Genomic DNA, 24775 nt, shown 5'->3' with positions numbered 1-24775 from the left:
AGAGCGCCCTCTCATGCCCCATCTCCAACACAGCAGAGAAGTGAGTCTCGGCACGTCACAGGAAGGCCTCGAACCAAGGAACAAAATCCAAAAGTTGTCATTTTCTTTACTGGGAATTTACTTCTGCAGTCAGGAAACTCACTAACGCCTCTGCTTTCTGAGGAGGCTGAAGAGAGCTGGACTCGTGTCATTCTGTAGAGGCGCAGTATAAGAGCATCTTAACAAGCTGTGTCATTGCTTGATACCGACCCTGCACTATGGCGGACAGGAAGGCTCCACAATGGGCAGTCAAAACTGGCCAATGCATCGCTGGCACCAGCCTACTGGCCAGCTCAAGAACATATATACAGAAAGGTGCCAGTGACATCATGAGGGATCTCACCCACCCTGCTCATGGACTGTTTGTCCCACTCCCATCAGGGAAGAAAGAGGCTATGTAGCAACCACACCAGGACCACCGGACTCAAAAAAAGTTAGTTTCCCCAAGCAGTTGGGCTGATCAACACCTCCACCCACAAATTCATCCCTCCACACCCCAATCACTTCCTGTCAGTCACATCGTGTACAGACACTCCTGTGCTGAGGGTCACTTTATGGATGTACAATCAATCTATATAGATAATACATATTACATTTTTATATTTATTGTGTTTTTAAAATATTATTTTCTTTATATATTCTATATATATTATTATATTCTTTATCTTATTGTGTGTGTGTGTTTTTTTGTGCTGCATCGGAGCCAAAGTAACAATTATTTCCTTCTCCTTTCTGGTTGTGTACTGGAAATGACATTAAACCATCTTGAATCTTATTTGGATGCATACCTTCTCCGCAAAGTTTGAAACTAATAAACAAAAGGGGAAGATTTGCTTTAACGTTGTCACTTTGGAAAATGAAACAAATCCTATCTAAATTATGAGGAAGAGTAATCGGTGGTTCGGTTTCCCAAGCGAACAGAATCCTGTGTAACCTATGCGTCATATGCAATTATTGCATTCATAAGAAGTTATTTGTACTTGTGTGTCTGAGCACATCGCTATTGCACAATTGTACTGACAGTTAATAAACTTAAACATGTGAGTGGTGATAACTGGTCTCCAGATATTTCAGTGTCTACAAGAAATAAAATGCAATCTGCCCAAGATTGCATTATAGCATGTGGTATTATTTATCACAGATTGTGGAAACTGATGCGTTGCAAGGTCTTGTGGACTAGTAATCTGGCCATTGCATTGGGCTGACCCCACTGTCATCAAACTGTTCTGTCTGCTGCAATGCACTGAGGGTAGAATTGTCCGAGGTTCAGCTTTTCAAGATGCTTAAAAAATCTTCGAGATACTGAGTGGAATAAGTCTTTCCACCCTTCGAGTCGTGCTGCCCAGCAATCCCCCAGTTCAACCCTAGCCTGCTCAACGGACAATTTACAACGACCAATCAACCAGTACTGTGGGAGAAAACCTACACAGTCACGGAGAGAATGTACAAACTCCGTACAGGCAGCGGCGGGAAATGAGCCTGCGTCGCCTGTACCGTAAAGCGTTGTGATAACTGCTACGTCATCGTGCCACCCCACGTAACGAATGGTAAAAGACAGGGATGGTAGTAGGAGGGCAAAACTTCAGGCTGCAGAATTAACTGGTATACAGGGCCAGAGATGAGGGGTCCCTGGATCTTGACAGTTATTGAGGTGAAATAGCTCATCCAGGGTCTGAAAATGCAGATGGCTGACTGCTGCAGGGCTAGCTTGGGATATTTCAAGCCGGTCTGACACACTAGCTTATCTACAGCCTTGCGTGTATTCAACGGTACTTGTATCCAGTTGGGTAATTGAAATGGACTGTGACAATTCATCAGTGGAAGATTTAGGTTGTGTGGTGTATTTGGGGTAGGAGAAATAACCCTGTAATTAAAACCCTTCCAGGTACACATCCATAACTGTCCTTCAAAGTCATTTATACTATCTGAATGCTTTGATGTTTTTGGAAAGATGTGATAAGGCACTGTATAATTTCAATGAAAAAATGAATGTCTGTCTTTGATTTGAATGGTGAAGAGAGATGAGCCTTTTCGTCTATGCCAGTTCTTCCCTGGCAAGCATTTATACAATATATCAGTATTTCTGTGCAATTACTTTGGTATATCTTCCTCCTTCCCAATACTGGATTTTCATGGGAATTTTTAAAAATTCCAACAGCATAAACTTAGTAGCAGCGTTTTATGTAAATTGTATTTAACTATAGAGTTGTTGCTTTATCCAGAGAACAGTTAATTTGGAAATAACACAAGTTATTTTAAAATGTTTAATTGCAAGTTGTAAAATGTATAAAATTTAAAAATAAATAAATCACAGTTGCGTTGTTTAGCTGTGAACTTTGCTGCAGGGCCTCTTTATAAACTGTCTTTCTTCCCATGATCAATGACTTTTGCAGCTGGTACACTTGGAGTTCCATTGGATAAACATTTGAAATAAATCAGTCCTTCGCAAAGAACGTATAATTCTTAATTGGTTTTGGGTCTTTGGGTACATTACAGCTGTAAATTTACTTCCTAACTTAGTGTAAGTAAACAATTGTATTTTTAGGTAACCACTCTGGAATTTGTTAAACTAAGTCTTGCTTTTTCTGACAGAATACCCTTTCCTCTTTGCAACATTGGGAACTTTAGAGGATGAAACCATCAGGTAAACAAAAGGCATATCTGGTTGTTTTTAATTTAAAATCATTGCTCCCATCAGCACACAAATAACAAGGTAAGCAACCATGAGTTTAAAGATTAGGCATCAGCCTTCCTCAGATTCAGTTACCTCTGAAACCACTGAAATTTATAGTGGTCCAAGGCATACTGACCATCAGTCAAGCGAATGTGATGTTAAGATATATATTTAATGAGTTCATGTTCTAAGTTATATAACCCAAGGTACTAGTAGTTATAGCTATACTGTATTTGCAGGTATCTCAGGGAAATTTGTGCAGCCATTGAAAATGTAATTTGAAACCTGTGTAAGTACAGATAATTTAGGTCTGTTTTTGAACAATGCCTCAAGACTGCCCCCCATCTTCTTTCTGTGTTGGTGCAATAAACTGGTAACTGCAGTTTAAATGCAAAATTGTACATTGCAGTTTCTGAAACCCATTCTTGTCTGGTTTTTGAATAAGTATCTGAACAATGTGGCCAAAAGAAGGAAAATCAGTCAGAATTTTGATTTCAATAGACAATATTGTATGTTTCAATCAGATCCCCTCTCATCCTTCTAAATTATAGTGTATACAAGCCCAGTCGCTCCAATCTTTCAACATATGACAGTCCCATCATCCCGGGAATCAACCTCGTGAACCTACGCTGCACTCCCTCAATAGCAAGAATGTCCTTCCTCAAATTTGGAGACCAAAACTGAACACAATACTCCAGGTGTGGACTCACCAGGGCCCTGTACAACTGCAGAAGGACCTCTTTGCTCCTATACTCAACTCACCTTGTTATGAAGACCAACATATCTTTCTTCACTGCCTGCTGTACCTGCATGCTTACTTTCAGTGACTGATGAACAAGGACACCTAGACACCTAGATCTCGTTGTATTTCTCCTTTTCCGAACTTGACACCATTCAGATAAGTAACCTGCCTTCCTGTTCTTGCCACCAAAGTGGATAACCTCACATTTATCCACATTAAACTGCATCTGCCCACTCACCCAACCTGTCCAAGTCACCCTGCATTCTCCTAACATCCTCCTCATATTTCACACTGCCACCCAGCTTTGTGTCATCAGCAAATTTGCTAATGTTACTTTTAATCCCTTCATCTAAATCATTAATTTATATTGTAAATAGCTGCAGTCCCAGCACCGAGTCTTGCGATACCCCACTAGTCACTGCCTGACATTCTGAAAAGGACCTGTTAATCCCTACTCTTTGTTTCCTGTCTGCCAACCAATTTTCTATCAATGTTAGTACCCTACCCCCAATACCATGTGCTCTAATTTTGCCCACTAATCTTCTACATGGGACCTTATCAAAGGTTTTCTGGAAGTCCAGGTATACTACATCCACTGGCTCTCCTTTGTTCATTTTCATAGTTACATCATCAAAAAATTCCAGAAGATTAGTCAAGCATGATTTCCCCTTCATAAATCCATGCTGACTTGGACCGATCCTGTTACTGCTAATTGACTCCAGCATCTTCCCCACCACTGATGTCAGGCTAACTGGTCTATAATTCCCTGTTTTCTCTCTCCCTCCTTTCTTAAAAAGTGGGATAACATTAGCTATCCTCCAATCCTCAGGAACTGATCCTGAATCTATAGAACATTGGAAAATGATTACCAATGCGTCCACAATTTCTAGAGCCACCTCCGTAAGTACCCTGGGATGTGTGTGTGTGTATCTATATATATTTTTAAATTTTTTAAAAATTATTTATTATTTCAAAAAGCTGCAGTGCAGTTAGTAGAGCTCCTTGTGCAAAATCATGATGAAGGGTCTCTGCTTGAAACCGCTACTGTTTTATTCCCCTCTGTAGATGCTGCCTGACTTGCTGAGTTCATCCAGATTTTTGTGTGTTTGCTCAAGATTTCCAGCAGCTGCAGAACCTTGTGTCTTTTTACAGCTGCTGTGGGTTCAATCCTGACCTCAGGTTCTGTGTGGTGTTTGCATGTTTTCCCTGTGACTGATTTGGGTTTCTTCAAGGTATTCTTCCAGTTACCTCCAGCATCCCAGCATCCAAAAAATGTGAAGATTGGTTATAATAATAAATGCCTCCTACTGTGTGGGTGGGGGGGAGGGGTGAAGTTGATAAAAATGATGCTGTGTAGGTTATCTGGGAAATTAGTGGGGAATGATACTGTTCTGTGAATTTACATAGATGGGATAAAGAGCCTCCTCCTTTGTGACAATCTATGAAAAAAACTGAACTCCAAGCACATTTCTTTCCAGAGTAACTTCTGCTAAAATTGGGAATGGGCTAAAATGAACAGAAATGTTCTACACCATCAACCTCATCGCCAACCCTAGAGAGAAATGAACAGAAGAACCTTTGAAGGTAATGAACTTTGCTGAATCCTACTTTCAAAGGCACCAGCAGCTATACGGTAGATGGGGAGGGAAGGGTGGGTGGCGAGGATCCCAGCAGGCATAAATTCAATCCCAGCTAGCTCTGAAATCAGGAAATGATATGACTGGATAGTGATCAAGAACAGAAGTCACACTGATTTTATTACCTCCTTCCATTGCCCAATGACTAAACTGGAATGTGTTCACTGTCACCTCCACTAAAATAAATTACTCAGTCCTTTACTGACGAAGGATCAAACCACCTAGTCAGGACCAAAGCGGGCAATGGTCGGAAGGAAATAATTCTTTTTTTAAAACATAATTTAAAATTTTTTGTCAAGCACAAGATAAGGTAAACTTTCCCAATTCTGAAACCATCATCACTAGTGCACTGGGAATGTCAAGAGATTCACCGTCCCGAAGGAAAGCATGGCAGGAATTGACCATTATTCCGTTGGATGAAACTCACTGCCACAACTTTCCTGTGCTATGGGTTTATTAGGAAATTGAATAAATCCATTAAAGTGCTATTGCACTTCACTGTGCTGCTTCATATGCTGAAACTTTTGATACTAGTTGTCAAGACTACATTTCGGATTTCAGTGCTTTATGTACAAGAAATTGCAAACAATATATCAAGAAATAAAGTTTTAAATTTGCAGCTGGCCTGACATCAATAAACGAACATTCATTAACCAACCCTTTGCTAGACCAGAACAGTTTCCATTTTCTGGAGTTGAAATGGAGACAGAGTGCCACCTTCTGGAGCAAGAGAGATATTACATCAAGGAAATAATAGAATAATGATTAATTCCCCATTTTCACTACTATGTGCTAGCAGTCACAATCTCTCTAGCAAGCAAGTGACAATTGACAGTTATAGCTATTAATTTGGAATTCAAGAGAACTAAATTCAAAAAGTAAAAGTGTTGAAGAGCCTGAAGATTAAAGTTACAAATTAAAACTCTCTGTATAAATTATCTAACTTATTATCAATTCTGTCCTTTGTTTGTCTTCAAAGTGAGTGCTGATTTGTCCTTGCTGAGTTCCATCAGTTTTCAGTCTCCGTATTTTGGGACAGACAGTCACTTATATTTTTCAATGTAAGTCCTTTACTCCACGTTCGTTTATATTAATTTGTAAACCAACTATTTCAGAGTTTTCATACATCCACATCTCAGTTTCTATACAATAGAGAACAGCTTATGTTTTGAATATGCTCAATCTCTGTCCCCTCTCACCTCTGACAAACCTGACTACTCTCTGCAGGCAAACTTATTTCTGACACTTGCATTCTGCACAAGGATCTCCTCTCAGTTTTGCCCAGAGTAATTTGACATTTACTATGAGATGTTGTTTGAGATAGCAAATATAGGTTTTTTAATGCAAATTCACGTAGAAACAAAAGTTGGACTGTCTTCTCCATTAATGTCCATTCGCTGAATGAATATAAGTTGGAAGCAGAAAATTAAGACTATGTAGATTGCCATGTAAAATCACAGAGGAAACTGTTGTTTCATGTTGACTATTTGCTAATCTGAATCTTCTCTCATAGCTCTGTACTCTAAATGCCTTCTGATAGCCTTACAGCTTTATCTTCAAATAGCTCAAGGTTTTCCTTAAAACAGGCACAAATCTCTGCCTTGTCCATTCTAAATCACTCCCACAAGTTTGGGGTAATGACCAATTAATATGAACACCACTTGACTCCAATTCCCCAGCAGAGTTAACTGTTTTTATTCATTTACTCTGAAGGATTTTTGAATGATTTAGGAAATGATCTTTTTCCTAAACTAAAACTATACATCTGTAATCTTTCTCTGCCTGTATGGAAATCCAGAAGTAGCTTCTAAGAAGGGTTCCTCCACAAGTGTGTTTCTGGTGTTTCTAGTGCCTGAAATATGCTGGCTATAGTTTGAAGCCATGATCTTCAAACACTAGCAAGTATGTAACTGCAGGGCCAACACTGATGCCAGTTCTGTCCTCTTGCAGTATACCCACATTCTCACTTTCATCAATTGTAAAATTAAAAATATTTAATATTCCTACCATCTTGAAACATGTCCTGACATCTTCAACTAATGTTTTCTTTAATATCAAGATTGTCCAGCAGTGATTTTCTTTTTAGCCATTTTAAGTAATCTTTTCATTCCCCTACAATGCTTTTTATCATCTTTGTTATTATTAACATTAATTTTTTTCATGTGTTTCTTTTAATATTTTAAATCAATCTGCTCATAGGATTTTACACTGTAATACACCTTCAGGACTTTGTACTTTAACTTTGTGTATCTGTTGACTCATGCATCACCTTTTCTTACTGTGGAGCAATTTCTCCATATCTCACTGAACTTTGTTTCTTTGTTTCCCTCCTCTTGCACTGATTGAATCTAACTTTACTGAGAGTACAACTTCCCAGTGTTCTGCTGCTTTCAATAGCCATTGCTCCCAATTAATGCTTAGTAAATTTGGAGCATTATTTTTTAAAATGTGTTATCCACTTCTACCTCATATCGTATCTGTAATGTGGCTTATATTGGAATTTACAATGTTATTGTTCTGTTTTTCTGACACGACTCTGAATAGTCTGAAAAATCACCATTTCTATCATTTCAGCTCTTTGACGGCATGTATTACACACCAGGAACCTTAACATTACACTTTCTATTTTTTAAAAATTCTATCATCATGGATTTCATCATAATAAAACCTGTAAGTGCACAGAACTCCTATTGTGAACATCAACATTGTTTTTTTCTCTTTCTGGCTTTTTTCTGAAATGTTAAATCCAGGTATATTAAATTCTCCAAAAAAACCCAGAAAATGCTGGAGATGCTCAGCAGATACGGAGACAGAATCAGGGTTAGCTTTTCAGGTCAGTAACTCTTCATCAGAATATCTCAGTCCTACTCGGGTGCGAGCTGTTTATACCTTAATTCACAATTTAAATGCTTAGAGGACTATCAATTGCATAATGTGTTTATGTGTGTTTAGATAAAGTCTAAATTAGGTCTGAGTGTTGTATTGTTCCACAACATGAGCTGAAAAGGCGAGAAACGCCTGAGATTTTTTTACCAGGTCTTTTTCCTATGTCTTTGCATAAAGGTAAGAGTCAAACATAAAGCATGTTAATCCAACTTCCTGAGAAATAACAGATCGAAAGAAACAAACCAGTTTAAGATGGGTCCATCTAATTTTTTGTTTGGTTCTATCACCAAAAAGGAAGTTTCAAGTTCAGAAATAGCATTGATCATTTTATAATATCCTGTGTTATTTTCTACTAACTTAAAATTTGTTTGTAAGATTACAACTTGTTTATGAAACACTTTCTTCTGCTGAACTATTGGGGTAAATTATGCAGGCTTCTATTTCCGCCTTTACTCAAATTGTTAAAGTGCCAGAAGTACAAGGTTGATTTTTAATGAAAACTCACTAAAATGGTCAACTCAAATCATCTGAGCTGCTGATCAGAAAGGACACTGAAGTTTTCATGAGTTGGAATACATAATGAGTTGGCCATTATACATAACGCAATTTAACATTTAACCTGCAGTTAGGTTCCAGGCTTCATTTATTGATTGAAATAAGGATTACGTTATAAATGAGTCAGCATGCTCATAAAAAAGGATTTTAATTAGTAGGGCAAGACATTAGTACAGTAGAAAAGTGCAACAAATTATTTCCTGCTTTGTGGAATAGCTAACTTATATTTTGTTTTCACTCAAAGCACATATAATCATTGTTGACCCTGAGTTCTGTCACTGAAGATCTAATAGGTTATGCAGGTAATAGGGTTCAGATAACTGAATGAAATATGTCTACAGACAGTTCCTAATCTCTCCAGTGCCACTGAGAGCAGATACCACATTGCAATTTGTTGCTTATTCATGCAAAAGAAAAGAACATTCTGACCTGTTGACTCACACTCTGGTTTAGTCTAAGAAGCAGTACTGATGATAGGCCATCTATCTGCCTTGGCATAACTGTGGGTAAAGTGCATATTATAAACATCTCATAGGGCTGTTAAATAGCATCAACATTTGCCATTTATGTAGCACCTTTAATGTTTAAAAACTGTCCTTGGCATTTCCATGAGTCACGAGTGAGAAATGGAGACCAATTCAAGCCTTTTTGTTAAAGGGAATTGGTTCCATGGTGATCGGTGTATCATTAAATCAATGTCTCTTGGAAAATATACTTTTTCTTCCTGGAAAGCTGAGGGATAGTGATGGTTTTGGGATAAAGTTTGAGTTAGGGGAGGTGAGTGCTGAAGTGTGGTAACTGACAGAGAAAAACAGAAGTTCCAGCCCTAGAGACCTGATTCATTCACTGGTGACATTGGCTTCTGAAAATGTTAGTTTGATCAGCCCTTAAAGCTGAAGAGTAGAATTGTCATTTCTTTTGAAACTTGTAAGCCCATTATGCTATGATACAGTAAAGGAAAACCAATCATTTTGGGAGACTGGCGCATGTGGGTAATCCGGAGAGAATCTGTAGATGTGCTAACAGAATCTATTTAATCATGTCCTTAAAAAGAAAAGTTTTCAAGTGAACTGTTTGTCTTATCTCCTGTGGTTTTGTTATCTGTTCTATAAAGATGGAAACAATCACACCTTGCATTTTCAATATCACCTTCAGGTGCTGTGCCAGTGTTATCCACAATGCGTTTCCCCTTGCAAACCATACACATTTACTTATAAGAGGAAGTGGAGCACATGTTCATATGTACTGTCACTGATGTGGTCAAGTGTAATAGTTATCATTCAAAATGTAATGTTTTAGTTTCAAATACTCTAGAGGTTAAGTTTAAGATACTGAACACGAGGGTCTCTCGTCTACCCTGGAGTCATGCCAGTCTGAAGGCAGAGATTAGTTGTCTGAACATCTTGCAGGATCTAATCTTAATGCGGTAATCAGTCACCCATTATTATATCAAATGTGACCGCAGTACGAATCATTTACAGTGAATTTGTCAGAATCAGGTTTACCATCACTGACATGTGATGTGAGCAGTGCCATAAAAATATAAATTACAATGAGATGCGAAAGAGGAGTAACGAGGTGGTGGTCATGGGTTTATGGATCATTCAGAAATCGGATGGCAGAAGGGATAAACCTGTTTCTAAAAAGCTGAGTGTGAGTCTAGGTTCCTGTATGCCCTCCCTGATGGTAGTAATGAGAAGTGGCGTGCCTTGGATGGTGATGGTCTGTAATGTTGGATGGTACCTCCTTGATGCCCCTTCTGGTGGAAGGGGTTGTACCCATGGTGGAGTCGGCTGAGTCAACAATCCTCTTTAGCCTTTTCAATTCACTGCATAAGGCTCCGTGTGAGGCTCCTGATGCAACCAGTCAGAATGCTCTCTTCGGTACATGTTTAGAAATCTGCAAGAGTCATTGGTGACATACCAAATCACCTCAAACTCCTAATAAAGTAGAGCTACCGGTGTGCCTTCTTCACAATTGCATCAATACTTTGGGTCCAGGATAGATGTTGACGCCCAGAAACTTGAAGCTGCTCACCGTTTCCACTCTGGACCTCTCAATGACAACCGGTGTGTGTTCTCCTGCTTTCCCCTTCCTGAAGTCCACAGTCAATTCCTTGGACTTACCGATACGGAGTTTGAGGTTTTTGCTGCAATACCACTCAACCAGTCAAGCTACCTCACTCCTGTAAGCCTCCTTGTCACCATCTGAGATTCTACCAACAGAATGCTTTCAATGGCAGATTTATAGATAGTGCTTGAGCTGTGCCTAACCACACAGTCATGAGTGTAGAGAGCACAGCTGTGGGTAAACATGCATCCGAGTATATTATTATTTTATTAAGTACATGTGTGCCACACAGACCATTGGGTGTGTGTCCTTGGCAAGTAAATGTATCCTAATACACAATAAAATTTGGCCTGGAAATTCTTCCAACACCCAGAGATGCATCAAAATCCTTGGATACACAGTTTATCAATAAGCATTTAGCTCCTGGGCATGCCAGTCAAAGATTCAGGAGCACCTGGGACCTAAGGCATTAAACTATACTGAACTACAAGCTTGGTGCGTTGCCCCATTGCAGTAGAAAATAAGAATGTCTGTGTCTGAGAATGAAACAAGGTCCTGGAGTTGGCAGGGAAAGAGGTTAGGAGATTGAGGATTGGAGTTGAGCAGGGTATGGATTGGCAATGAGAAATGTAGGGTTTCATGGCCTGAAAGGAACAGAGCTCAATGGGTGAGCGGGGTCGTGGCTGAGAGCTGCCAGTTGGGGTCAATGCTACAAAAACGGTCAAGTGATTAAAGGCTAGTACCTTTTCTGGGAAGCTACCATCAAATCCTTTGCTGCAGTAGAGACACTGCTATAAGAGCCTTGTTCTTCTGAAGACACCCAAGGGCAGGTGTGTCTTGGAAGAGTGAGCTAACATCCGTGGAAACACTAGTGGGTGATGTCATTGGTTAGGCAACCACTGCAGGTGGCACAATCTGACTTGAAAATGATTGTCACCGTGTTGCATGCCAGGAAAAAGTAGTGCTGTCAACAAAAGGCTTACTTGCCTGTATCTCTTTACTCTGTGGGGAGAAAAGCACAATCTTCCTCTACTTCTTATCATGAAGATTGAGACTGGATAAGTTGCCATTTTCTACATTTGATAGCTGCTCCTTTTTGGCCGCGTCCTTGTACATCATTAGAAATTTCAACAATTTGAATATGTCACATGTGGGAATTTTTTTACCGCAATAACTAAATCAACAGCAGACTGATTTGCAGCAAAGTTCATAAACCTTACATTTAAACAACAGACTGATAATATTTTTGGAAGTAATTTCTCAGAACAATATTTATAGCACTAATAAACTGAGGATGGGTAATTTCACAATTCAGTTTACCCACGCAAGAGGTTCCTTTTTGATTAGGGCACTTCTGGCATTAGTGTCTGGGGCTAGAAGGGCTTTAATCCCAGATGAAATCTCCGCAATGTCAATTCCGGTAAAGTACATCTTAGTGAGGTGCTGAAGCCAAGGTACAGGTACCTGGAAAGCAGAAGGAGACATTTCCTAATGATGTCAGACCAGGTGATTTCCTGGAAGTCTATCAACTTCCCCTCTAGATTTTTTTGTTGTTTTATACACAGCCTCCACAATTTTATTTTGGTAAATCATGTCCCTTTGATCTTTCTAGAAGTTACTGTATTTAATCTTGTTATTCTCCCTGCCTTTTCCAAATACTGCCTGGCACATTATCTGCTGCCAGTGGGAGGAACTAAGGTGGTTTCAGAGGGCAACTTCTCCGAGCTCATCTACAAAACAGCTTAAATTCCACTGGCTAATGTCTCTTTTTATCCTTTGTTCAAGGTGCTGGGGTCCTGGTGGAGTCTGTGATCTACAGCTGCACTCAGACTGTGGTTCTGCACGGCGGCAGGGTTCCCGCTTCTGGAACCCATCAAGCAGCCTGGTGTTTTCAGCGTCTCCGGGAGCAGCCTGGAAGACGTGCGATTTCGGACGGCCCCCGCGGACAACTGCATTACTCGCCACTGTCACTGACTGGAATGCCGCAGAGATCAGAACATCAAGACAGCGCGTGTGGCTGCCTGAGACCTCTGTACTCGGGCAATTGATCTCACTCTCTCTCTTGATATGAGAGTCAGACGAGCTCGAATAAGCGCCGCTTCAGGTTGTGACATTTCCCTCTCACTGTGGACACTTGTTGGTAAGACAGAGAGCCTATGGTATGTCGAAGCGTTGGTTCTGGACTGTAGATGATGGCCTTTGCTATTGCTTGCTTGGTGGATGGTGGGTGCTGCTGCTTCCTGCCGGAACAAGCGGGGGAGGAGGAGAGGGGCTTGGTGGTTTTAACGTTTTTCTGTCATTCATTCTTTTGGGGTTTTCTTCTGTTTCATGGATATTTGTGAAGAGTAAGAACTTGAGACTGTATACTGTATACATTCTCCAATATTAAATCATTGAAATGCCGACTCTCCATCCACAAACGAACAGGGCAGCAAACAACCACGTTAGAGGTTGGTTTTATTTTCCTTTGACCTCAATTCTCCTGATTCTTCCCTACTAGCACGGTTATTTGGGAAATGCCTTGAGGGGAACAGTGAAGCATGAGAAATATCAGCATGAGATTCAAGCCACCCTCAGCTGAAGTGAACTGAGTAGACAGTGGGACCAGGTAGATGTTTTTCATCTAGATGCACAACTGAGACGAGTTATGCAACAAACATCTGAATTGCACGAAGTGCTTAGGCAGACAGTGTTAGTTTTCAATTTGCTAAGCCAGACTTTCAGCTTTTTAACCACTACAATAATTTCTATGGTGTGTTCAAATGCCGTGAGGCTCATTTTGAATTTTTCAGTTTAAACAGAGCCCAGTTAATTCACCGAGCCACCTTTATATCCATAATGGGAACCATTGTCCCAGACAGCTGAAGTAATATTCATTGTTCATCGTTCTCTGCCTGAAAAAGCAGCCTGTTATTTAACAAATGGGGTTGTGGGGGGATGGGAATAAAGAGGGTGGAATTACATAATGCCTTTCAGACTTAACGACATTGCAAAACACATTAGAGCTTTTTGACATACTTGCCAATTTAGTCACAGCAAGCTCCCGCATTTTGCAACCAGATAATCTTTCTTACTAGTGCTTATTAAGGGATAAATATTGTCTAGCACTGTAGGAATAGAACTCCTTTCCCTACGTGATCCTACTGTATCCACCTAAAGAAGCAGATGAAGATTTGACTAACCATATCTGAAAGTTATCACCTTTGACAGTATGGCATTCGCTTGGTGCATATTTGAAGTACCAGTTTAGAATTTTGTGCTTACGGCCCAGGAGTGGGAATTAAACACATGAACTCCCGGCTCAGAAGTACTGTAAGAATTCAAACTGAACTGTGACTGAAAGTAGCGTTCTTTTCTTGACTTAGTTCAGCATCCATCACCTTGCAGACACTTTTCATGCTATTGTGGAAGGTAGGCTGCAATGGCAGATCACCTCTTTGCCTTTTCCTAATTGTGCTTTAGAGGCTGGTGGGAAGCCAACTACTTGAGTCCTATTAGTCTGTGTATTTAAGATACTTCCACCTGCGCTGTTAGGTATAAATTATAGGATCGACAGCATTGTCGGAGATGGGCTTTCGCCACTTAGCTGATGAGTGAGATTAGTTGGGTGGAACAATCAGCCTACTGTAGCAAGGGCGTAGTGGGCTAATTTCCACTAACTAGATGACACTGTTGCAGATGGAGCCACTTAGTTGACAGTATGGTCCTTCATTAAGGACCCCCATCACCCAGGGCATGCCCTCTTCTCAGGGAGGAGCATGAAGGCACAAATTCAACGATTCAGGAACAGCTTCTACCCCCCGCCATCTGATTTCTGAATGGACATTGAACCCATGAGTACTACCTCCTTTTTTTATTTCTATTTTTTGCACTACTTATTTAACTATTTTATATGTATATTTACTGTAATTCAGTTTTTTTGTTACTATGTATGGTATTGTACTGCTGCTGCAAAGTTAACAGATTTCACGGCATATGCTGGTGATAATAAACCTGATGCTGATATTGAAAGTTGGAGCATGTGGAAAGTATTTAATAAAGAGTGGGAAGTAGAAGAACAGAGCTAGACAAAGACAGTTTTATGAAGTTCAGGAAGCAGAAGAGTACAGGTGGTCAGGACACCCCACCCAATAGTGAACAAACTAAATTCCCTCAGATCTTTATTCAAAAAATGGAATCAATGGCAAAACATCAGAAGCACATAGTTTTGTGAACTCGATAATGGAAATCTGGATCTGTCTCTGCCCCCTCCCCCACATAATTTTGGATAAACCCACTAGTCAGTCATGTCAGAAAGAAACAGGTGTTGTTTGCACTTTGGTAGCAAGCTGGTTTCAGATCAGACCACTTGAGAAAGTCTTACTTTCGAACTTCCAGCAAGAGTGTCAAATACACAGCATCAAAACCATTTGCGAGTCTCAGCAAAATTACTGCACTGGTTGGGTAGGGGAGAGCTTGCAGTCACAGATGCCACACTTGGAGTATCGTCAACAGTTTTGGGCCCCATATATCAGAAAGGATGTGTTGTCATTGGACAGAGTCCAGAAGAGGTTCATGAGGATGATTCCAGGAATGAAGGGGTTAACATATCAGTAGATGAGCTCCAAGTCATCTTCACTAAAACTACAAAGAAGGGTTTTATTATATCCACAAGACTGCCTTGTCTCCTGCTGCATCACATACTGCCCTTCAACATAAAGATTCACAATGAGACCCTGGAAAATACGAATCTTCAGCCTTGGGTTGATTGAGGAAATGGGTTCTTAATGATTAACATCTCAGATCAGGCGCAAAATTCACAGTCCTCCAGGCAACAGTGATGCCTGCCCTGCTATGTACCTTTAAGGACCAGTCTACTTGCAGCAGGTTTCTCAGGGCGCTGTTAAAATACCACTGAGACTGTCTCTAGAAGATCATAGTGGGATCATGATCAGCTGAAGAAGTGGGCCAAGGAGTGGCAAATGGATTCCAACTGTAGACCAGTATCAGGTGGTGCATTTTGGGAAGTCAAGCCAGCATAGGAGTTGTACTGTGAATAGCAGGGCACAGGGAGTGTAATGGAAAAGAGGAACCTAGGGGTACCCATCCTGGGCCTAACATATCGATGCGCATGTCTGTAGCTATATTTCATTAGGAGTTTGCAGAGAGTTAGTGTGTCACTAAAGATACTCGCAAATTTCTACAGATGTACCATGGAGAGCATTCTAACTGGCTGCCTCACCAGCTGGTATGGGGGGGGGGAGGGGGCTACTGCACAGGATCGAAATAAGCTGCAGAGAGTTGTGAATTCAGGCAGCTGCATCATGGGCACTAGCCTCCGTAGTATCCAGGACATCTTCAAGGAGTGATGCGTCAAAAAGGCGGCGTCCATCACGAAGGCCTCCCATCACATAGAACATGCCCTCTTCTCCATGGAGAAGGAATCAGGGAGCAGGAGCAGGAGCCTGAAGACACACACTCAAAGATTCAGGAACAGCTTCTGCCCCTCTACCATCAGATTTCTGAATGGACATTGAACCTATGAACACTAACTCACCACTTTTTTTGCACTACTTATTTAACTTTATATACTTACTGTAATTCCATTTTTATTATTATGTGTTGCAATGTACTGCTGCCTCATAACAACAAATTTCATGACATATGCCGGTGATATTAACCTGATTCTGATTCAAGTGCATAGCTTGTTGAAAGCAGCATCACAGGTGGACAGTGTGGTGAAAAAGGTGCTCGGCATATTCATCAGACAGGGCATTGGTTACAAGAGTTGGGCCATATTATTGCAGTGTATAAGTGGTTAGTGAGGCCGCTTGGAGTCCTGTGTATAATTTTGGTAGCCCTATTTCAGAAAAGATGTGGTTAGACTAATAAAAAGATTAATGAGGATATTGCCAGAACTAAAAGACTTGCGTTTTAGGGAGAGGTTAGTCAGACTACACCTTTATTCCTTCAAACATAGGAGAAAGAGGAGCAAATAATAGAAATGTCTAAAATTAGGAGAGCCATAGATAAGGTGGATGATAATAGTCTCTTCCTCAAGGTAGGGGAGTCCAAAACTAGTTGGTCCAGGGTTAGGGTGAGGGGAAAGATTTTAAAGAGGACATGAGATGCAACTTTTTCACACAGTGTGTAGCGCATATGGGATTAAGCAGTCAGAGGAAACGGCTGAAGCAGGTACAGAGGTATAATTTAAGAAGTTCATGGATGGGTACATGAAGGGTGGGGCTTGGAGGGTTATGGGCCAGATGCAGGAGATTAAGATGACCTGGGTTGGCACTGTGATTGACATGAACTCATTAGGCTGACAGGCCTGCATTTGTGCTGCATTGCTCTGACTCCAAAACCCAAAGATTACTGGTAAATAAATCCAAGCCAGACCAATAGTTACACACTGAAGCCCTACTTACTACAAATCGGCTATGTTAGACTAGTCACATCACTCACACATCCAAGAAGGGACTCCCAGAACAAACGCTTTTTTCCAAGCTCTGCCCTAGGACATGGTTACCAGTAAGACAAAGGAAAATATTCAAGAATGTGGTCATGGCTTCCTTGTAGAAATGCAACATCCCTCTAACTACTGGGAACTCTGACTAAAAAATGAAGAAAGAGAAAACTATGTATTGTGAACCCTGTGTCTACGTAAGAAGCAGACATCTTCACAAATTACCACTTGTGTGTTTGTTGTGGAAGACGCTGCAGTTCATGCATTGGCCTCATTAACCACCTCAGAAGCCACAAAACAAGAGAAAATCATTCTTGACCCCAAAGGATTGGTACAGATAAGAAGATACAGAATTTTATCCCAGGCCCTCATGATGCTCTTAGAACTGGTAATTAAGTTAAGAAATGCAACCAAAGTTAAATATTTAAATTTTATTTGCTGCTTTAAAAAATGATAAAACTTAATTTATATCCATCCAAACTTTTCCCAATATTCAAACTGTAATTTGCAAATCTTGATTTCAGGTCGGTCCACATAACATTACTACAGCAATGACAATAGTTCATTTCTGATGCCAACAATTTTCTTTAGTGAGAGAAGCAATTAATGTTACCCAATTATGACTAGCATAAAAATCTTCATGTCGTTAGGCACACAGCCCTAAGGGATACAGTCTTCCTCTAGCCTCCACAAACCCCTCTTTGTCATGAATGTGCTTCTGCTAATCGGTTTTTCCTCAGCTTTAGGCCAAGTCAAATAATGAGATCATTACACTTCACAAATGCCCAATAATAATGGCACCAAAGCCGAGCTGCCTCAGCAGCTGGGCTGTGTTCAAGAGCCTCACTCTTTGAATGCTCAGCCTTGTGTAGTCCGCTGTTCTAGAAAATTCCGCTGCAGGAGGTAGGCCTTCAAGAAGTTGATCTACATGCTGCGCTAGGTCAGAAGCCTTCGCTGACAGAAGGCAGAGCTGGGAATCTTCATCTGGAACGATCCCTGACTGAAAAATAAGTTTTGACAGATGCTTCTGGAGCAGATTGGCAAAGGTGATCTTCTCTGCCCAAAGGTTAATTTCACTTTTATCAAATAGCAGGTCATATTCTCCCTATATATGAAAAAAAAACACATTTCATTTAGAAAGGAAACAGAATTCTGAAAATTCCCCCAGAAGAGATATTGAATTAATCATACATTTTTTTGCTTTCATTTACAGGATTGGGCTCATGGTGGAACAGTGTTATTGCCTTGTAGGAGGCGTGGTGAACTCTGGCTTGGTCCACTGTGGTCTGTGGTGAGCATACTTCTCCACAATGCCATGAGGTGAGGAGTTCCAGGATTTAAACCCATTGAAAGTAATGCTCTTTTGATCCCAATGACAGATATTTATAGTTCCCATTTCATATAACACAGATTAGAAGGAACCAATCAGACGTATTGCATTGCTAACGTAGTTTTAAAACAAATTTGCTGTGTTGCTTATCCTTACAATAAATAGAGTTGGGTTCCAGGAATTCAGCCAGAGTATAAGGGTGATCGTCCTGGAATTCCTAGACTACCCCGGGGGATATTTATTTGTTAAAAACTGGTCATGATTTTACAATTGAGAAACAGGTACAGTAGGACAAGTCTCCTCATTGGAGATCATTTTACATTAAATAGTACTAATTCAAAAACAAATGAAAGGGTAATTGTTAGCCAGTCCTGATTTACTTCTAAAAAAAAAATCAGTATAATTCGTTTAAAATCGTTTAATTACCTTTGCCCCAATGAATATGTTAGATTTAATTAACCGTGAAAAACACACTGTAGATAACTGATGTTTGTTGTCAAGTCATTTCTTTATGGCTAATATAAGACGTTTCCACTGTTAACATGAGGACATCATCCAGAGTATTTTTCTTGGTAAATATTTTACCGGTGAGAAATAAATAGGTCAAGCTGTTCTACAAGTGCATCATTAGAATATGCCTCTTCCAGCTAGGCTGGGTTTTGGGTGCTCTGAGCTTGCTAATTGGGAATGGTAACGCTATTTCAACACACTATCCATTCAACTTCATGTGGAACACTTTGGGGAGCCTACCTTCTCTCCCACCATCCTACCCCATTTGCCCCTCCCCCCAACACCACCAACTTAAAACCAAATTCTCACAGTGGGAGTAATTTAAAATCTGCCCCATTTTCTTATGAATAACGCTCTTTCAATCATAATATGGGGAACAGAAGAGGAGAAAGTGAGATTAATTTTAATCAGGATGGACAATTACCAGCCTACTTCCTGCTGTAACACAATGGGTTGTGACTTGTCGGTGACCATCTGGCTCTGAGTCTGTTTAGCATACATTCTACTGAACCTCAGCGATCACTGAGTACCAGCCCGCAAGAATCTCCTGGGTAGTTTGGTGGGGTAATCAGATAGTTAACAACCCATGTTGCCAGCCGCCCACTGTGTTTCCATCCAGCCAGGCGAAGTTTACCCTGAGCAGTACGCTCACCGAGAAGGGCTGGATCAATGAGCCAAGTGCTTTCATTGAATTGCTTGATGTCCAGGAAAAGCGGGGGTGGTTAAGTGCACACTGACACAACAAACTGATTTTATAAACACGCAATGATTGTTTCACTGTCTGAGTTATATTCATTTAGGCCCATTCAGCAGTTGTGGCTTCACCTTTGTTCCAAATGCAAATTCCGGTCATTATTTGGCAAATGTGCACCAGCCAGATGGAGATATTAATAACTGACAAGGACTTTGATATGATCCCTTATGGAGGAGTTTGGTTGAGTTCAGCCAGAAGAGATTCTGGGGTTGTATAATTAATCACAATTCATCTTGGCTAAGGGTGTGAACTATTCAACAAATGATGGTTCCTATGCCCATACATCCAACAGCTCTTCTACACTTCCCCAACAGCCACACTCAGACAGGGTTTGGATTAGGGCTGGCTCAGCTGTCATGTAGTCTGTCCCTTCCAGATGGAAAGATCTTCTGCTTACATTTACCCTGTTCTGTAACGTGGAGAACAAATAGGTAGAGCGGCCAAGAGAATGCTGTCAGCATCACCAGGCTGCATTACGAGACAGAGCCAGCACCTTCAATGGAACAGCAGCAGAAGCAATACTGGCATCATTTAACTGGAGAGGAGCTGATTTTTACCCACAAAACTAAGTAAAATTACTGAAAGGAATTGGATTACAAACTCAGATATCATTAATACCCTTCAGTTGGTGTCTGGTGCTGCCCGTGAACCATCTATTTACACACATCTTAGATTTAATCTCTTTTTAAATTCTTCCCATGTTCTCAATCTTGCCGCTCCCACCTCAGATGTTACACTCAGGTAACTTACATACCAACTTATGTCTATGGAACTTTGGGATGTGGGAGGGAACCACGTGTTTACAGGCATAACATGCAAACTCCACATAGACAACACAAGAGGCCAGATTGAATTGGGTCTCTGTTGCTGTGGTCTAGCAGCATCACCATGCTGCCTCTTGTATCAGAAGGGACTGCATATAGTGCATTTGAATAGGAACCTTCCTTTACTTCTCTTTCAAATCCTCTGCTAAGATGAACAAACTCAGGGAAAATGCCCCCTATTAAGCATACCAGGTTTTCATTCACTGTATCTTCTTCCGTATCATCTTCTACCAGCATCCATTCAATGAGGGTGACAATTCCAGGCAAAACTTGGCCCCAGAACTGCAGAAGTTCACACAGCAATCCAAGGCCAAGATCCAGAGCCAGGGACGGATTAACGACAGAGTACAAAATATCTGCATGGCAGGGAGAAAACAAAGTGATAAGAACAAACTTAAATCCAAAAAATACTACAGCTGTCCGATGACTAATCATCATATAAAACTGATACTGATGTGATCTGATTTTTGGGTATTTTCCAGGGCAAGAATGTGGTGTGAGAACCAGCAAGGAACTTGCAGCCACATTACAACCTCTCAATCAAGAAGGCACACAAGAAATTTAATCACTGGCTACATTGTAAACTTCTAAAACCTAAAATAAGAGATGAAAATCTAAATAGGAAAAAAATGGCATCAAAGAATAAAACCAAGCAGACAGAGTTACTGTTATCAAAAAAATAAAATCAAACCCAAGTACAACAGGGGCTACATTTGTTGTTCAATGGAAATGATAGCAGGTATTTTGGTCCTGGAGGATTACTTTCTTCTCTATTGATACAAATCACCATAAATTTAAAAGGAATGTTGTGCTAATTCAAATGGGATAGGTTAGTCTGGTTTTATGATCATTAGGAGGCCAATGATCTTGGAAGAGTTCAGAGTAGTTCAGGTCAATTCAACAAATATCTGTTTGAAAAAGTAATTTGTTCTCATGAGGTGGCGTTTGCTACAGTAGCAACGCATTTGGGATGGGATGCAAGTTTCAGTCTTGTTAATTTCTCAGTCTGTTAGTAGGAAATTGAGAGCAGAGAGCATGTTCTTCTAATGGGAGGAAACAGACTGCTATTTTCTTCCACCAAAGTCGTGGTACTTCAAAGAGCCAAAAGGCACCTCTCCTTCTTTTGAGTTGCTTTAATCGCAAAAAATACTTGGGTACCTCTCAGTAAAAAGAATTTAGAGATGAAGATACGATGAATTGTCTTTGGCTCAAAACATTAACTATTTCTCTCTTCTCAGATTCGACCTTACATCCAAAATATTTACAGCATTTTGTCCTTTTATTACCTATTTCTGGCATCAACAGCTGCTATGGTGAATGAATAGTCTTTATCCCATGATTGGAATTAAGGACTAGAGAGCACAGGTTTATGATTTATTAGGAACTTGAGGTGGTTGTATATGGAATGAGATGCCTGAGGAAGCAGTTGAGGCAAGTACAATTGAGTTGAGGTCAGCTCCATCGTGGGCACTAGCATCCATAGTATCCAAGACAACTTCATGGAGTGGTCCCTCTAAAAGGGGGCATCCATCATTAAGGACCGTCACCACCCAGGGCATACCCTCTTCTCATTGTACCTCTATCAGGAAGGAAGTACATAAGCCTGAAGGTACACACTCAATGATTTAGGAACAGCTTCTTTCCCTCTGCCAACTGATTTCTGAATGGAGATGAACCCCATGAACACTGCCTCACTACTTTTTAAAAATTTCTGTTTTTGCACTACTTATTTAACTATTTAATATGCATATACTTACTGTAATTAATTTGCTTCTATATTTATCATATATTGCATTGACAGCTGCCACAAAGTTACCAAAATTCACAACGTATGCTGGTGATATTAAACTTGATTCTGATTAACAACATTTAAAAGGTACCGTAGATTCCGGACTACAGAGCGCACCTGATTAAAAGCCGCTGGCTCTAATTTTAGAAATAAAATCAATTTTTTAATTGTAAAGGCCGCACCGGATTTTAGGCCGCACCGGATTTTCGGCCGCAGGTGTCCCACGTTGTAATATGAGATATTTACACAGAAAGATATTACACGTGAGGATTTTTTAACTTTTAATTAAATCCATATGGTAACAAAAACAAATACATATTGCAAATGCTTTTTTTCGAACCGTGCCCGTAACGCGGCTACTTTTAAATATATGTTGCATATACTTCTTTACTGAACAACATTCCAATATCTCCTAACGACTGGTAAAAAATATATATACTGCAGCCTACCAGGAAAAGTTATTGATCGCCTTTAACTTAAAAGCAGCGTTTTGGCTCCGCCGCTCCACCGCTCGACCCCCTCCTTTCCGTTTATTCGCAAACGGCGTTTTCCCACAAGACACCGCGAAACCGGGTGTGACATCATAGCATCCCGCGATGTAGTACAGAAAACAAATATAGTTAAAACTCTTCTAACTTTAACTAGAAAATGAATTACTAAGCGAAAATATTATAAACTAAATAACTGCCATAAGGCAGCACAATGTTTCGAGTGTTTTCCATGTTGATGAGGGTGAGTACAAATGACTGATTTACAATAATTTAATTGTGAAAGTGCGCTTGATTTATCGTACAATTTCATTGGACCTCTGTGAACTACTCATCAATTTTATTGGTCTACTGTTATGAGGCAAAATGTTTACGAGGCGGCATGAAAAAAATCATGCATTAGCCGCTCCGGATTAAAGGCCGCAAAGTTCAAAGCTGTTCAAAATGTGGGGAAAAAGTAGCGGCACATGGGTAGGAAAGGTAGCATATGGACCAAATGTGGGCCAATAGGACTTGCTCAGTTGGGAATCTTGGCCAGCATGGACTTGTTGGGCTGAAGGACAGTTTTCATGCTGTATAGCAATGCTTAGTTTAAAAAGTGGCAGTACAGTGACCCAGGAGTGATAGCAAAAAGCTTGGTCAAGGAAGTAGTTTAAGGAGTATCTCGCGCAGTGTTAGAAGTTCAATAGCAGTATTCCAGAACTAAGCAGCCAAATCAAGATAACAAAAAAAAAGTAATTAGATTTATGAACAGAGAGGTAGAACTGGTTTAGCATTAACAGAACTGACCAGGACATGAACATGAGGTATGGAAGATCTATAGGAGAAGGAAAGAAATGCCAATTACTCCAAGTATGTAAGGAGGTTTCATTTGGCAAGGTCTTAAAACCAGCTGAGACTTTATAAAGCATTGGTCAGTTTGTACTTGGAGTATTGTGGGAGTTTTGGGCCTCTTACCTAAGAAAAGATGTACTGGGATTAGAGAGGGTACAGAGGTTTACGAGAATGATTCTGGGAACGAAAGGGTTAATGTATGAGGAGTGTTTGGTGGCTCTGGGCGATCCCATGAAACCTAGCGAATATTGAATGGCCTACATGGAGAGGGTGTTTCCGATAGAGGGGAAGTCGAGGACCAGAGGGCACAGTCACAGAGCAGAGGTACGTCAATTTAGAACAGAGATGAGGAAGAATTTCTTGAGGTGAATCTGTGGGAATTCATTGCCACAAACAGCTGTGAAGATCAAACCACTGGACATATTTAAAGTGGAGGTTGATAGGTTCTTCATTAGTCAGGGCATTAAAGCTTATTGGGAGAAGGCAGGAGAATGGGGTTGAGGCAAATAAAAAATCAACTGTGATTGAAAGGCAGTGCAGGCTCGATGTGGGAATGGCGAATTCTGCTCCACTGCCTTATGGTTTTATAGCCAACAGAATGGAATGACTTGTTATCATTACATGTGGCAGGTGCCAGCATTCTTCAATCACAGGTTATTTGTCAACTAACACGAGTGAATCTGCAGATGCTGGAAATAAATAAAAACACAAAATGCTGGCAGAACTCAGCAGGCCAGACAGCATCTATGGGAGGAGGTAGTGACGACGTTTCGGGCCAAAACCCTTCATCAGAAGTGAAGTAACATGGGATGGTCGAGGGGAAGGAAGTAGGGGGAGGGATAAAGTAGAGAGCTGGGAAGTGATAGGTTGGAGGGAAATGGGCTGGGGGAAGGTGGAGAATTATGGGAAATAAAAGAGAAAGAAAGGTAGGGCTGGGGGGAGATAATAGTGAGGGGGAAAAAAGAGAGAGAAAGAGAACCAGACTAAAATAATAGATAGGGATGGGGGTAAGGGGGGTCAGGGGTATCAACGGAGGTCTGTGAGTTGAATGTTCATGCCGACAGGTAGGAGGCTACCTAGGTGGGAGATAAGGTATTGCTCCATCGACCTGCGTGTGGCCCCATCTTAATGGTAGAGGAGGCCATGGACAGACATGTCAGAGTGGGAGTGGTCTGTGGAATTGAAGTGTGTGGCCACA

The 24775-nt window shown here is 40.6% G+C and overlaps 1 protein-coding gene across 2 annotated transcripts in view; it reads right to left on the bottom strand.

Moving 5' to 3' along the window:
• Positions 1–17464: 17464 nt before the first annotated feature.
• Positions 17465–24775, bottom strand: part of LOC140730381 (tRNA (32-2'-O)-methyltransferase regulator THADA-like) — a 403880-nt gene continuing 396569 nt past the window's right edge. For both annotated transcript variants that reach the window (XM_073050701.1, XM_073050702.1), the window contains exons 36-37: positions 20656–20822; positions 17465–18153 (exon numbers count right to left, since the gene is read on the bottom strand). In XM_073050701.1, the coding sequence (XP_072906802.1) occupies positions 17824–18153; positions 20656–20822 (497 nt within the window). In that variant the 3' untranslated portion in view covers positions 17465–17823. The remainder of the gene's footprint in view (positions 18154–20655; positions 20823–24775) is intronic.

Source organism: Hemitrygon akajei, chromosome 7, assembly GCF_048418815.1.
Source record: "Hemitrygon akajei chromosome 7, sHemAka1.3, whole genome shotgun sequence".
In the NCBI taxonomy this organism is placed as follows: domain Eukaryota; kingdom Metazoa; phylum Chordata; class Chondrichthyes; order Myliobatiformes; family Dasyatidae; genus Hemitrygon; species Hemitrygon akajei.
This window is presented reverse-complemented; position numbering and strand designations above follow the sequence as displayed.